The following is a 13,427-nucleotide window of genomic DNA, read 5'->3' on the forward strand; positions in this document are numbered from 1 at the left end:
AAAGTAAACAAAAACTTAATTTCCAATTATCATAACCTTTAAAATTGTGATGATTGGAAATTAAGTTAATATTTTAATATTTTTAGTTAATAATTAAAAATATATTAATTACATAATTAAATATTAATTATTAACTAAAAATATTAAGTTTTTTTGTTTTTACAAATTTGTGAAAAGTTTATGAAAATTAGTGTTAATATTAAACTAAAATTTATTTAATTAAAACATTATTTAGAACCATTTTAAATCTCCTGTAAACCTTGTAACCGGTGCTGTCAAAGTTCGTACGCGAACGTTTTCGGCCCCTCACTAGGTCCTTCTTCAAGCAAAATTTTTTTTTCTTTGACCGTTACATCGAAGAATATCCTCTTTCCGGATAAAAATTCGAATTGTCAAAATTCTGAACCTAACGAAACTGCGTGCTATCCAACATTCGAAACTTTACGTAATATGATCGCATGCTTATCTTCGTGATGTAAATTATCTAAACACAATCCGATTGCATCTTTTATCGATGCAGCTTCCCTGTAAGGGTCTCTTTAATCATTTAGCCTCCATTGCTTCGAATCGCTGTCGAAATTTAAAATGGTTTCACCCCGGTGTATATAGGTGAATTATATTATTTAGAACTTTAAGTGCTTTCATACATTGTAGTTTTATATTTACTTAGCTTTATTTCAAAGAAATTTAGATATTCATTTTCTTTTTTAAACATTTATTGCTTTAGTATTAATTGCATACCTTAGATTGCTTTAGTGCTAACTTCTATGACATGAAATGAACATTAATATATTATGTACAGTACATTTGATATTTAAATGGCAAAATCTACAACTATTATAATTAAATTTTTCAAATAAAAAAAGTCCATAATCAATTATGTTCTTGTTTAAAGGTTAAATTTTAGAATAAATCTTAAATTTTTAAAATGGAATGATGATTAATTTCTTATTACAATAAGTATTAGTTTAAAAAATTATATCTTATTAAGAGTAACAAGAATTTACATATTTTCATTTGATATGTTTTAAATAGAAAATATTAAATGTCATAGTAAGGTAAATTGCAATAGTTGATTGTATCAAAATATTTTTAGCTGCACCAGAATCATATAAAAAAATAACAATGTAAATTAATATAATAATTATAAATATTAAATTCATTACTTTTTGTTTATAATCAATTTAATTTCGTTATTTTGGAGATACAAATTTTTAATAGCCTTAAATGACAAATTTAATAAAAACAAAAATAAGAGAATTTATTTTGGGATAATAATATTAATCTAAACTTAATTAATTTTTATGTTTAGAGTTATATATTATACATGATTGTTTATGTTGTCATTAAAATTTTTTATATTGCAATTTAAACATAAAAAAATAATTTACATATTTATTTACAAATTTTTATGTATCTGTACATATGAAATTAAAATAAACTGTTGTTTTTTTTTTACAAAAATATACATACAAGAAAAGAAATATTTACAATATATACATACATCACACATGTACTGTACAGTACACCCAACAAAAAAATATAATACATATTTAAAAATTTGATGAGATTTTTATTTACAATTTATTTTATTAATAAACATAAATATCATAAATTTATTTTGATATCTGTTATTTCTGCATTTAATACTGATGAATCAACATTTTCCGATTCTGTAAGAATTTCTTCTTCTTCAGATTTATCACAGAATGATTTAAAAGATTTATTAAATTTAATAATTAAATTATCATCATGTATAATTGATCTTGAGGAATTTTTTATAACATGTCTCTTTCTTTTACGATGTGGCATTGCATACCGTAATTTTTCCCAAAACCACTTTTCTCCCCATTTCAAATATGTTTTTGTAGAAAGGAAAAACTTGAGATCTTTATCAAGGCACTTATTCATAGGACACTGTCCTCTAATAACTATAATGAGTCTATCAATTTTATCTTCTAACGTTTGGTGATATGCCACACGAAACTCTGTTTGACACCATAAACTTTTAAGAGAGTCTTCTGAAAGAATGAGTATAGTTTTTTTACTATTTTTTACTGAACTGATTATATTGCAATTAATAAAATTTCCTGCTAGCCAGTCACGATCTTGAATACATAATTTATAATAGGGACTAGTATTTTCTAATTCTTCAATCATACATGCAACAATATCTTGATCAGCTGAACTATATGAAATAAAAGCATCATATAATTTGTCTTCTTCAAGTTCATTTTCATTATACAAACAATGAAAAATTGTGTTAAAATGTATATACATATATGCAATTATAATTTGTCTATATTGGTAATAAAAAGTAGATATCATGATTAAGAGAAAAATTAGTAAGAAACATAAACATAATACAATAATAATTTTCTGCATTTGGTATATATTACAAAATCTGTTGGGTGAAATTTTAGTTATGGATATATTTCCAAGTTCAAGGAAATTACAAGTAATATTATTTATATCATGTATTTTCTGATAATTATCATTCAGCCAGTTTTTAAATAATAAAGTAGAACAATCACAAATCCAAGGATTATTTCCTAGATATAAGCTATAATTACTTTCAGTTATATTATCAAATGTTGTTAATGAATTATTCTGTAAATTTAATAATTTCAAATTTTTAGCCATTTTAACATTTGCTATTGTTTTAAGTTTATTATTACTAATATAAATTTCAGACACATTTTCCCATTGTGAATTATTTAAATCTAAATGAACTATGTTATTGTTATCTAAATAAACTATACTTGAATTAAAAGGTAATGGAGAAGGTAAAGCTATAAGATGAGAGTTACTGCAGTTTACTACAACAGAAGAATCATATTTCATATAACAGGAACAATATGCAGGACAATCATTTTTTATTTGACAAGTAAAACTATCATCTGAAATAGAAAGAATATTTTTATTATTTAATTGCATCGGAGAGTAACATTTAAGATATTCTATATCGGGAAAACTAACTGAATGTATAAATGTATCATCTCTAATATAATTAATGAAGTCTTGGAGATTACAATCACAATGTAGAGGATTTCCTTGAAAATAAAAGTGTGATAAATTTTCAAAATTTAAAAGTGAAGAATTTTTAGAATGGTATATTTTAATTTTTTTGATAGATATATTCTTAATCTTGTTATTTTGAAGAAAAACTACAGTATTTGAATTAATTACTGGTATTGAAAAAGAATTTAACTGATTATTTGTAATATTAAGTGTTTTTACATTATATCTAGACCAGAAAGTATAAGGAATGAAAGTTAAATTATTAAATGAAAAATTAATAGTTTTTAAGTTTCTGTTAGAACTAAATGATATTTCATTTGGTAAGAATGAAATATTATTATGACTTAAATCTAAAAATGATAATTTTTGCAAGTTTTTGAAGGAGTTTTTATGTATTTTAAATATTAAATTTGAGTCGAGATTTAGTTTCTCTAATTCAACTAGATTTTGAAATATTTCTTCAGACAATTCTTTTATGTTATTTTTACTAAGTTTCAAAGTAGATAGTTTAAACTGATTTTCAAATATTTCATTAGGAAGTTTTTCTAAATCATTAAAATCCAAATTTAGATGTTTCAGATCCAAATTTTTTGAAAATAACTCTTTTGGTAAAATTTTGAGACGATTGTTCCATAAATGTAAAGTCTGTAATTGTGACATATGTGAAAATGTGTCTCTTGAAATATTAAAAAGATTACAGTTATGCAACCTTAAATCTTTCAGTTTATACAAATCAAAAAATAAATTTTTTGGAAGTTCTATTTTAGGATTATAGCTCATATCTAGTTTTTCTAAATTTTTATTTTTAATAAATAATTTTTTAGATAACAACTGTAAATCGTTACCTTCTAATCGGATACAATTTACACTTGTTAGATTGTTAAATATGTTATCTGGTAATTGTTTTAATTTATTTTGTGATAAATTTAATATTTTTAATTTGTTCAAATTTAAAAATATATCATCATGCAACATAGTTAATTTATTGATATTTAGAAAAAGAATTTCTAAATTAGATAAATGATAAAATATATTTTTTGGTAATGTAGATAATTTATTTCCAGTTAATTTTAAATCAGTTAATTTTTTGAGAGGAAAAAAAACATCATCTGGTAAACTGTTAATACTGTTGTGATTTAGCTGTAATGATTTCAAGTTTGGAAAATTATTGAATAAATTAGTAGATAATGATTGAATTCTATTGTTGTTTAAGATAAGATGTTCTAAAGACGACATATTGGTAAACATGTAATCTTCCAGTTCCTTTAAGTTTTTCTGATCTATAAATTCGAGCACTTTCACATCGTGTTTTTTTAAAACTTCTGAGAAAGATTTTGATGGTTTTGGACAGTTTATGAATTTGAAATGATGTATTTCAGGAAATTCATATTCTTCAAATATATATTCATAAGTGATTTGTTGATAACAATAGATAGAAACTTTAAGATTGAGAGAATGTACAATAGTAAAAATATCTTCATGAGATCTTTTATCTATACATTTCATTACCCAAGCAGCATTACTTTCTCCATTAAAATGATTGTTACAAAAACATGCATAGTTTATTGGAAGTCTCACTCTACATAAATGACTTTGAATAATTGAAATTGATAATGATAGTATTATTATTTTGAACATTGAAGGTGTTGGTTCATATAGCTGCATTTATCTGAAAATGAAACAAATTTTATTATTTTATTTTTTACATAAATTCAATATATACAATTTAGTAATGAGAAATAATAAAATAACATGTCTTGAACCAAGAAATACTAAGATAAAGGCACTAATGATTGACATTCCCAGGAAATTTTCTCAAAAAAAAATCCCTATAAATATGTATATATTATTTAAAAGATATAAAAGAGAATCTCAAAGTTAAGGCAATGAATTACTGCAATGACAAAAAAAACTTTTTAAACAAAACGAATCCAATATTGGAATTATTACTTATTCACAAATAAATGTACTCTCAGTGTCATAAATAATTGTAACTGAAGATAGGATTAAATACCAATTATTTAATTGATATTGATGGTTAAATGTCAACTATTGATAACCAATAATATATCAACTTTGTGATTTTTGTTTTAGGCTGTCAACTAATAGTGCAAGGAAATTAATTCAAGAATAAAATTTTTTTTAATTACCATGTATTTTTTCAAAAATAATTTTAAGTTAATTACAGAAAGTTTGTATAGTGATTATGCTTGAAACTGTTTTTGTTTCAAAATAATTATTTAAGTTATTAGCAGAAATAGAATCTTTTTTTTTCTTAATATGTCAATTAATAGTGCTTTTACCTTACTAAATATTCATATATATTTAAGATAGAGTATGTTTAAAACAATGAAAATATATACATATATAGGTATCCCTATTGTAACATGGCGTTTCTACAACACAGTTTTGCTCTAACATGGTTTGAAAATTTGAAAATCCTCTGTACAATTTTTAAGTGCAAACTCTATTATTCAATGTTTCTTTATTCAAGTAAGCATGTGTGTTGTCTCAAAATTGGCCATGGATTTTAGAATATTGAAATCTTCAATTTGTTTTCTGCCTTTCATCAGATTTACTTTAATGAAAACTGATAGTACAATTTTGTTTTCCTTGTCCTGTTTTTTCTGTCAACCAGATTTTGTGTTGGTGCTTTTACTGTAGACTTTAGTCTTTAAGATTGTCACTGTCTTTTGTTTTTCTAGCTTAATCTTTGTATTTAGTAAAGTTTATTTAAACATTTTTAGGTAAGCATTATTAAACTGCTTAACTGTAGATAAGTAATCATTTGTAAAAATGACAAACAAAATACAGCAGTGTCTTGGTACTCAAATGGTTCCCAATTCAAACAATTCAGTATTCGAACACAAATTCTAGAAAAAAATTGCTTGGTACTCAATTGAACAAATTTTTAATTAGTAACATATTTTTATTTTATCATCCATAAAACATTTTTTATGATAAAAATAAAAAAAATGTAATGCTTTTTCTATTTAAAAAAAATGATATTGCTGATATTTCTGATCAAGATCAACAAAAAGGCACAGACGATGATGATACTTTGTAATAAAAGGCCCTCATTTAATTAAAATTAATATTAATGCGTAATACAGTACTTTGAAATGTGATTGTTAGTTAATTATTAATTGGAAATAAATTATTGATTGCTTTAATAAACATATGTTTCTTGGTAACAAAAGAGAATAGTATAATGTTGTTAACTTTCAGAACCTAACCCATGTTTTGCACTAGTCCTTTGTTTTGTAGTATAGCATGGATTCACAGATTCACATAACACAATATTTTTTTGGAACATAATTACCTTGTTATATGAGGGATATAACAAGGTAATTATGTTCCCTCATAAGAAGTTATGAAACATTTTAATTAGTGCATTTAATAATAAATAAATATTTTTTTATTAATTTTGTTAGTTTAATTTTATGTGCGTTGCCACTTTTTAGTAGTTTTAAAGCACCCTAGCACACATCCATATCTGAAGCAGGATTATATAACCCATAATCTAGCAAACTAAAAACACCTTAACACAGTCATCTCTCAGATTGGTGAATTAATGTGTTAAAGTGGATTTTATTAATAATATCTGTTAACTCTCTTTGTAGACTGGAGTATTCGTAAACAAAACAAAATACATTACAGAACCATAAAAAAAATTAAACTCCAGTATGCACTTTATTGATGGAATATGGACTAACATCTTTAATCACTGTTCTGGATTTTTTGAAATGGAATGAATAAAGAACTTTTTTAAGAGTTAAAAAAAAAGAAAAGATTTTTATGCATTCTGTTTTGAAATTGTAGGATCTGAAGAAGATCCAGAACAGTGATTGAAAACATTAGTCCTTATTCCATCAATAACATGTGTACTGAAGTTTATTTTTTTATGGCTCCATAGTGTATTTTTTAACTTCTGTTAAAATATTTGAAATACTTAATTATATGTAATAACTTTTAAAATTATATAAAATAATAATGATAATAATAATAATTTATTTATAAATCATAATAATAATATATTTAGTTTAATTTAATAGTTCATTAAGAAACATTATGACATAATATTTGCATTCTACTTATTACGTCAATGATTTTGCTTGAATTTGATACAAATTTCAACTAGAATCTCCAGCAGATGGCATTAAAAATGTAATGCTTTTTCTATCCAAAAATCCTTTTTCAAAAATTCTCCAAAACAGAAGCAGATAGAATCAAACAGTTTTTTTGCTTTATAACCCTATTTAATTCTTCTATTAATATAGTTCAAAATTTTGAAAATTGAATTTGTTAATTTTCTATGAAAATTAATATATTAAGTATATGTAAGGATGCGTCAGTTTTATAATTTATGATTTTCCCATTTGGCCATATTGATGTTATTCATAGAATTTACTTTAGATAGTACAACATAAAATATAAGTGTATTTAGCATTTATCATCTACTTTCAAATAACTGATTTTGAAATTTGCAATAGACATGAAGTTTTCCTTTCTCTTTTTCATATATAAAAATAAATAAATGTGAGCAATTTATTAAAGAATATTCATATATTCTTTGATTATTAGCTGCATTATAGAAACAGGTTATTCGAGTTTTAAGTTGCCTAAGCAGAAATTCAGAGTTAATAGCTCTTATATCATACAAATCTATATCAGTCATATAATCAATGAATCATTACTTGGTTCTGTTTACTAAATGAATTTTTTCTAATAAAATTACTAATGGAAAATTTTATATTGAATGAAAATGACATATTGTTAACTTATTGTTATAAGTTAATAAACTAAATTAATAACAACATAATAATAAATTAATATCAAGAACTTAACTCAAAAATGAAAAATATAAAACAATTTCTACTATTAACCCCTTTATAAAATTAAATTGTTTCTATTATGGTATTCTGTAGGGTAATGCATTATCTAATGCTGAATTCTGTTGAATTGTATTAAGATAGTAAAATATTTGGATATTAATAATGTCTATAACTTTTAAGGCTTGGCAGTAACAAATAAATGCAGTAATATTGTGATTTAACCAGCAAATGACAAGTTTAGATTTTGCTCCCAACCAATTAAAAATTTAAATTTACACGGGAAAAACAGAGAACTATTATCCGGAACAGTTTGGTCATATTTTTCAGTTTTTTTTTTCCATTTATTTGCCTTACTTTGTTATATTTCACTTTTGCTTAGTTTTCAAGTTAAACATTTGAATTATATTTGAAGCAAAAGTAAAGAAAGAAAAAAACAAGTTTTTGTAGAATTGAAATTTTTAATAGATATTAAATTTTCTTTTTCCTTTCATATTTAAAAAGTATATGCATCATCTATGGCAATTATCAATAACGAGTTTAGGATTATAGGATTGGTGACATATCCTTGCTTCTAAAATAACCATCATATGATTAAATTTATCTATAAAGAAATTCAAATGGAGAGTCACTAATGAATGCAGTGAAGAAGCTCTACCTCAACTTTTGTACTGATTAATTGAATTTTAACAAGTTGGATAATAACATAGAGAAACAGAATAGCTGTAATTTTTTAAAACCAAATCATCATAAAATTATCATTTAACATCAGTATAAACCAGTGGTTTTCAAATTTTTTTTGTCAAGGCACACTGTAAAACAAATTTTTCTTGTGCACTTCATGTACAAATTTAAAAGATATTATAGTTTTTACATTATAGATAATTGTGTACTAGCTATTAGTTTATCATATGGATATAATAAATCTTGTACAAGTGGGTTTCTTCTCATTTTTAAAATATACTATAATAATAATAATCCCTGAATGTTTAGCCATTTCTTGAAGAATGCCAGCATGCCTCAGTACACAGAGAATGACTGGTATAAAATATACATGATACAAAATGACATCTATATATTGTATTTAAAAGCTAAATATTATTAGGCTTGCCCCATATAATAGCTTTTTCCTAATTTTTCTACTAAAAGTGATATATAATTCAATGTAGCAAAACTTATACATATATTTTCAATATTTTAAAATAACATTATAATAGAAATTTTATTAATCCAGACATTAATAAAAATTTAAATATTTAACCAGAACTATAAAATTTTCTCACTAACAATATTTCATAAATTAAATTAAAGAAATATTCAGAAAATTAAAGTGTTATTTTCTGTTTTCAGTTTATCATTTTAAATATTCTGTAACATTGAATTATATACATTATAACATATTTGAAGATTTGAAAGCCAAATGTGTATTTAATAATTTGGTTTGTACAGCAAATTTTAATATATAACAACTGAAGAGAGATGATGAGTCTGAAATGCATTTTGTTAATAAGAATTAAAAAAAAAAGCTTTGACATACAGAAGTTGGGGCAATAAGTTTGGGAAAAGTCAGCACTATTAGGTTGCCGAAATAATAATTTAATATAATATGAATAATATGTACTATATATCTTATACGTATTTGTAATCAGTGTTATTTAAGAGCAAAGTTTTTGAAAGTAAATGTTTTAAATTCTTTTTATGATAAGATGCCCATAATAAATTGATAAAATACAAGATATTAAGATTAAGTTATGGATTTGAAATTATAGGAAAATTTTTTTAATAATCCATTAATAATGAAAATTATTAATTACAGGTCAAATAATAGTGTATTGGTCAATAATGCATGTAATTGATAAATTTTAACTTTAGGTAGTGACTATATTTGATTGTATTTTAAAAAGAAAGTAAAACTCCAATTACAAGTTGAAAAATTTTATGGATATATTTTGTTATAATCGAATAATAACGAATAAAATCAAAATTAAATAATAAAATAAGAAAAACTAAAAACAAACGTAAAAGAAGTAAAACGAGAAATAGTAAGCAATAAGAATTGAAGAACATTTTCAATTTTTGACTGTCAACATCCAACCAGGACCGTCTAAATAAATACGATAGAATATTCCTTTATTAATAAAAAGCAGTCTTAAATATTTTATTTTCTGTTAGTAAAAATGACGTTAATTTAATAGCGGTAGGAACCACTACCGCTATTAAAGCTTTCTATGGGCTCAGGAAAAATCTCCCTCTCGACGGTCCTGCATCCAACAATTTATCTGTACCGGTACGTTACGTTTTAAGGAAAGAATCCTAATTTAAAAAAGATTTTCATCTGGAATAATTTTTGACCCAGGGCTCGAAACGTTAAAAAAAAAGAAAGAAAAGAAACTTCAGGTTTACATTTCGAACTCAAAAATATGAGATAAATATTCACTTGAAAAAAAGACAGGTACTTCCGTGCCAAGTTATTTATCTATAGTTATTTTTAATGACTCATATAATCTAATTATATTGGAATTATTTAATACCGTATACACGTCTTGTAGATATTTAATCAAACAGCTTTTAAAATGTTAGAATAAATTTAGTAGAAAACTTTTCACCAGTTTGTGTCTAAAATAAAATTCGATTTTTCTGATTTATTTAAAAATATAACATTTGATAGTCGAAAAAGTTTAAAAGCGATTAGCAGAATTGAATTTAAACTCCAATTTATTTAAGGTAATAACTTACAAAAAAGACTTACCCACGCTTCCGTTGTTTCTTTCCTTAGCATCTGTCGTGGTCTGTCACGTTGTATGTCTTCTGCTTTTTCTTATACTGCGCCTGCTTACGAAGGAACCGTGACGTCGATAGCGATTAGGAAATTCAAGAATGCTTTTTATTATATAATATAAAGAATGGAGTAACCTTATTGTTTCTCGAATTAACGATTCGAAAGAATATTTTTGATATTCTCATGGTTTAAAATTAAACAAGTCTGAACGCCATTTACCTGTCCCACTGACCTTTGTCCACGGGAAAAGTGCAAAGACACGCAAACTGACGGTTTCTTATCCTCATTTTTTCTATCATACGTTCTGTAGTTTAAAAGAAGCTTTAACCTAAATACAGAATACTTTTTATTTATTTATTAAAGAATAAACTTTTATGTGAGTGAAATAAGAGCTAAATATAATTAGTGTCAATTATCGCATCTTCGACACGTTCAAGTCAATTATCGCATCGTTTTACAATCGTTTATGAATATGAAATGCTTTCAAATGAGTCGATGATTTGTGCCTATCGACGACAAAACGATTTTAATACGCTCTATTTAATTCAAAAGTATTTTTTAAAATATTTTCTTTCTTTTTTTTTAAAAAAAAGTATATACTATAATGCCAATACGAAAAATAGTATTGTAGTGATTAAGTAGTTTTTCAGAATTAATTAGTTGTAAACTTGTAATGACGTCTTTCGGCTTGAATGGAACGATGTTTTTTAAATAATGACGCAATCAGTTACCTCACCAAATATAATGGCTACCGGAAATACCCTTGTTATTTCCTCTCCGTCGTATTCTGTTAGGGATTTTCCCCGATTTAAATTTAAGTAACGAGGGGATTTTTTACTTCTGCCGACGAATGCCAGTTTCACTTAAAGGATGGATGAGAGAGGGGAATTTCTTTTAATAAGGATAATATATTAAACATAATTAAATTTTAGATAACATCTTTCACCAGTTATAAAATAGTCATTTATACGCACACTGTATAGTACAATGTCTTTTCAATTAATTATTTATTAATGTTTTATTCGTATCCGGGATTTTTTTTCTCGCATTTGGAAACATTAGATGGAAAAATAGGTGCTGGAATATGGTTTTTTTTTTTGGTCTTAAATATTTTACAATAATCCAGTTCAAGGTCAATGCATGAGATTTGGAAACATTATAAAAAATATATTAAATATAAAAATTATATTATTATTGTTTGCTTTTAATTTATAATGACATTAAATAATATTTTTGTAATGTCTCTAATCTTTCATCTAATCCAAGAGTTTTTGTAGGTAAAAAATATTTATAAGTATTTGTGCTGGAAACAAAAAAAAATAGATAATTTTTTTTTTGACATTCTTACCTGGATTTTTATACTGGATAAATCGACATAAAAGTTTAATTTAGTCAAAATATTTGGAATGAACTATTTTTATTTTAACATAAATTTTTACAAAAGAAAAAATAATTTTGTCTCTGTCAAGTCAGTTGAACTTTTTTATTTTTGAATCATAATTCTTGTTGCGTCCATTCATTTTTCCCACCAAAATATATAAATTCTGTTCAGGTTTTAAATACTAATTTAACAATTTAAAATGTGAAGGACGTGCTATGTTGAAATACCAGTCACTATCAGGCAGGTTCTTAAACATCAAATAATAAATTTAAACTTTAAATTGAATCTCTAACGAATTTTAATTCCTCTTTGGTGTTAGGTATTGTTGAATGATTGCTTCCATTTCTTATTGAATGGCTTATTATCTGAGCTTTAGATTTCTCTAACAAAATTCAAGAGTAGTTGATCAACTATTATAATTTTTTTGTTTTATGCAAATTATGTATAAATATTTTCTCTCTTAAATTATTTTACAATAAAGGTTAGAAATTTGAGTATGAACAAATTGTAAAATAAACACTGATGTTACTGAAAATATTTAAAAACCTTTAATGAGATAAACAATTTTTATAACTTGTTTTTATATTAAGCAAGCATTTTTGCTTGATTAATCAAGCTTTTTCGGGCAATGGAACAAGGATTTGAAATGGAACATATTTTAAATAAGTGTTTTACTAAAAAAAATAAATATATTTTGGTAAAAAGTATTCATTAAACTTACATTAAATAAAATAACGAATTGTCAAGTTGAAAGTGAAAAAATGCTTCGAATTGTTGCTTAGTTTGCCGACATTAATGTTTCAAGGCTGTTGTATAAGAATTCCAAGGATTTCTTTAATAAAAATTAGTGCTTTTTCGTGATATGAAGTGATAAGTTGGATATGATTTCTGTCTGGGGGAATAGCCTTCCATTACTATTAGCTTTGCTAATTCTGTTGTAATCTTGTTGTTTTGTGTATTTCCTTTGTGTTTGCTAATTCTTTCCTGTAATATGTGAGCTGTAGTGCCAATGTAAAAGGTAGCATTGGTGTCAGATCTTAAAAAGATTTTATATACACTGAGTTTTAGTAGAGATGTTAAACTCTGAGGGGTCTCTGTCATTGCAAAGAAGGGTACATAATGATATAATAATTAAGCCAAACTTTTTGATATGCCTTTTTACCTGAATAGTTGAAAATAAAAGTTCTCTCCCTACTCTTTACTTGAGTCTTTGTAGTGGTATGAGGAGATGCAAGAAGTTATTCCTTACCTTGTTATGGAGATAATTGAATTGCTTAAAGAAAAATCTGCATCCAAAACAATTGTTCAATAATATTTCAGAAAATGTGGCAGAATTGTTGCTATAACAAGTATAGTTCTTACCTATGATTGGAAGAATAGCAGTATTTTTGTAAGCCCCATGTTGAAATGAGTT

At 24.6% G+C, this 13,427-nt stretch overlaps 2 protein-coding genes across 2 annotated transcripts in view; one reads left to right on the plus strand and one right to left on the minus strand.

Annotated features, from left to right (window-relative positions):
- The window catches only part of LOC136988718 (tudor domain-containing protein 3-like), a 73,234-nt gene that overhangs the window by 53,072 nt on the left and 6,735 nt on the right, over nt 1-13,427 (plus strand). The window lies entirely within an intron of this gene.
- On the minus strand, nt 1,609-11,044 carry LOC136988764 (protein toll-like). The gene is made up of 2 exons (XM_067286728.1): nt 10,603-11,044; nt 1,609-4,690 (listed from the first exon to the last, which is right to left on the minus strand). Exon 2 carries the CDS (start codon nt 4,684-4,686, stop codon nt 1,609-1,611), a length of 3,078 nt encoding a protein of 1,025 aa, XP_067142829.1. The 5' UTR covers nt 4,687-4,690; nt 10,603-11,044.

The sequence above is a fragment of the Centruroides vittatus genome, unplaced genomic scaffold, assembly GCF_030686945.1.
Source record: "Centruroides vittatus isolate TY-2023 unplaced genomic scaffold, ASM3068694v2 scaffold_386, whole genome shotgun sequence".
NCBI classification, from domain to species: domain Eukaryota; kingdom Metazoa; phylum Arthropoda; class Arachnida; order Scorpiones; family Buthidae; genus Centruroides; species Centruroides vittatus.

What these genes read in the sequence shown, in the direction of transcription:
- LOC136988764 (XM_067286728.1), bottom strand. Translation starts at nt 4,686, where the DNA reads ATGCAGCTATATGAACCAACACCTTCAATGTTCAAAATAATAATACTA.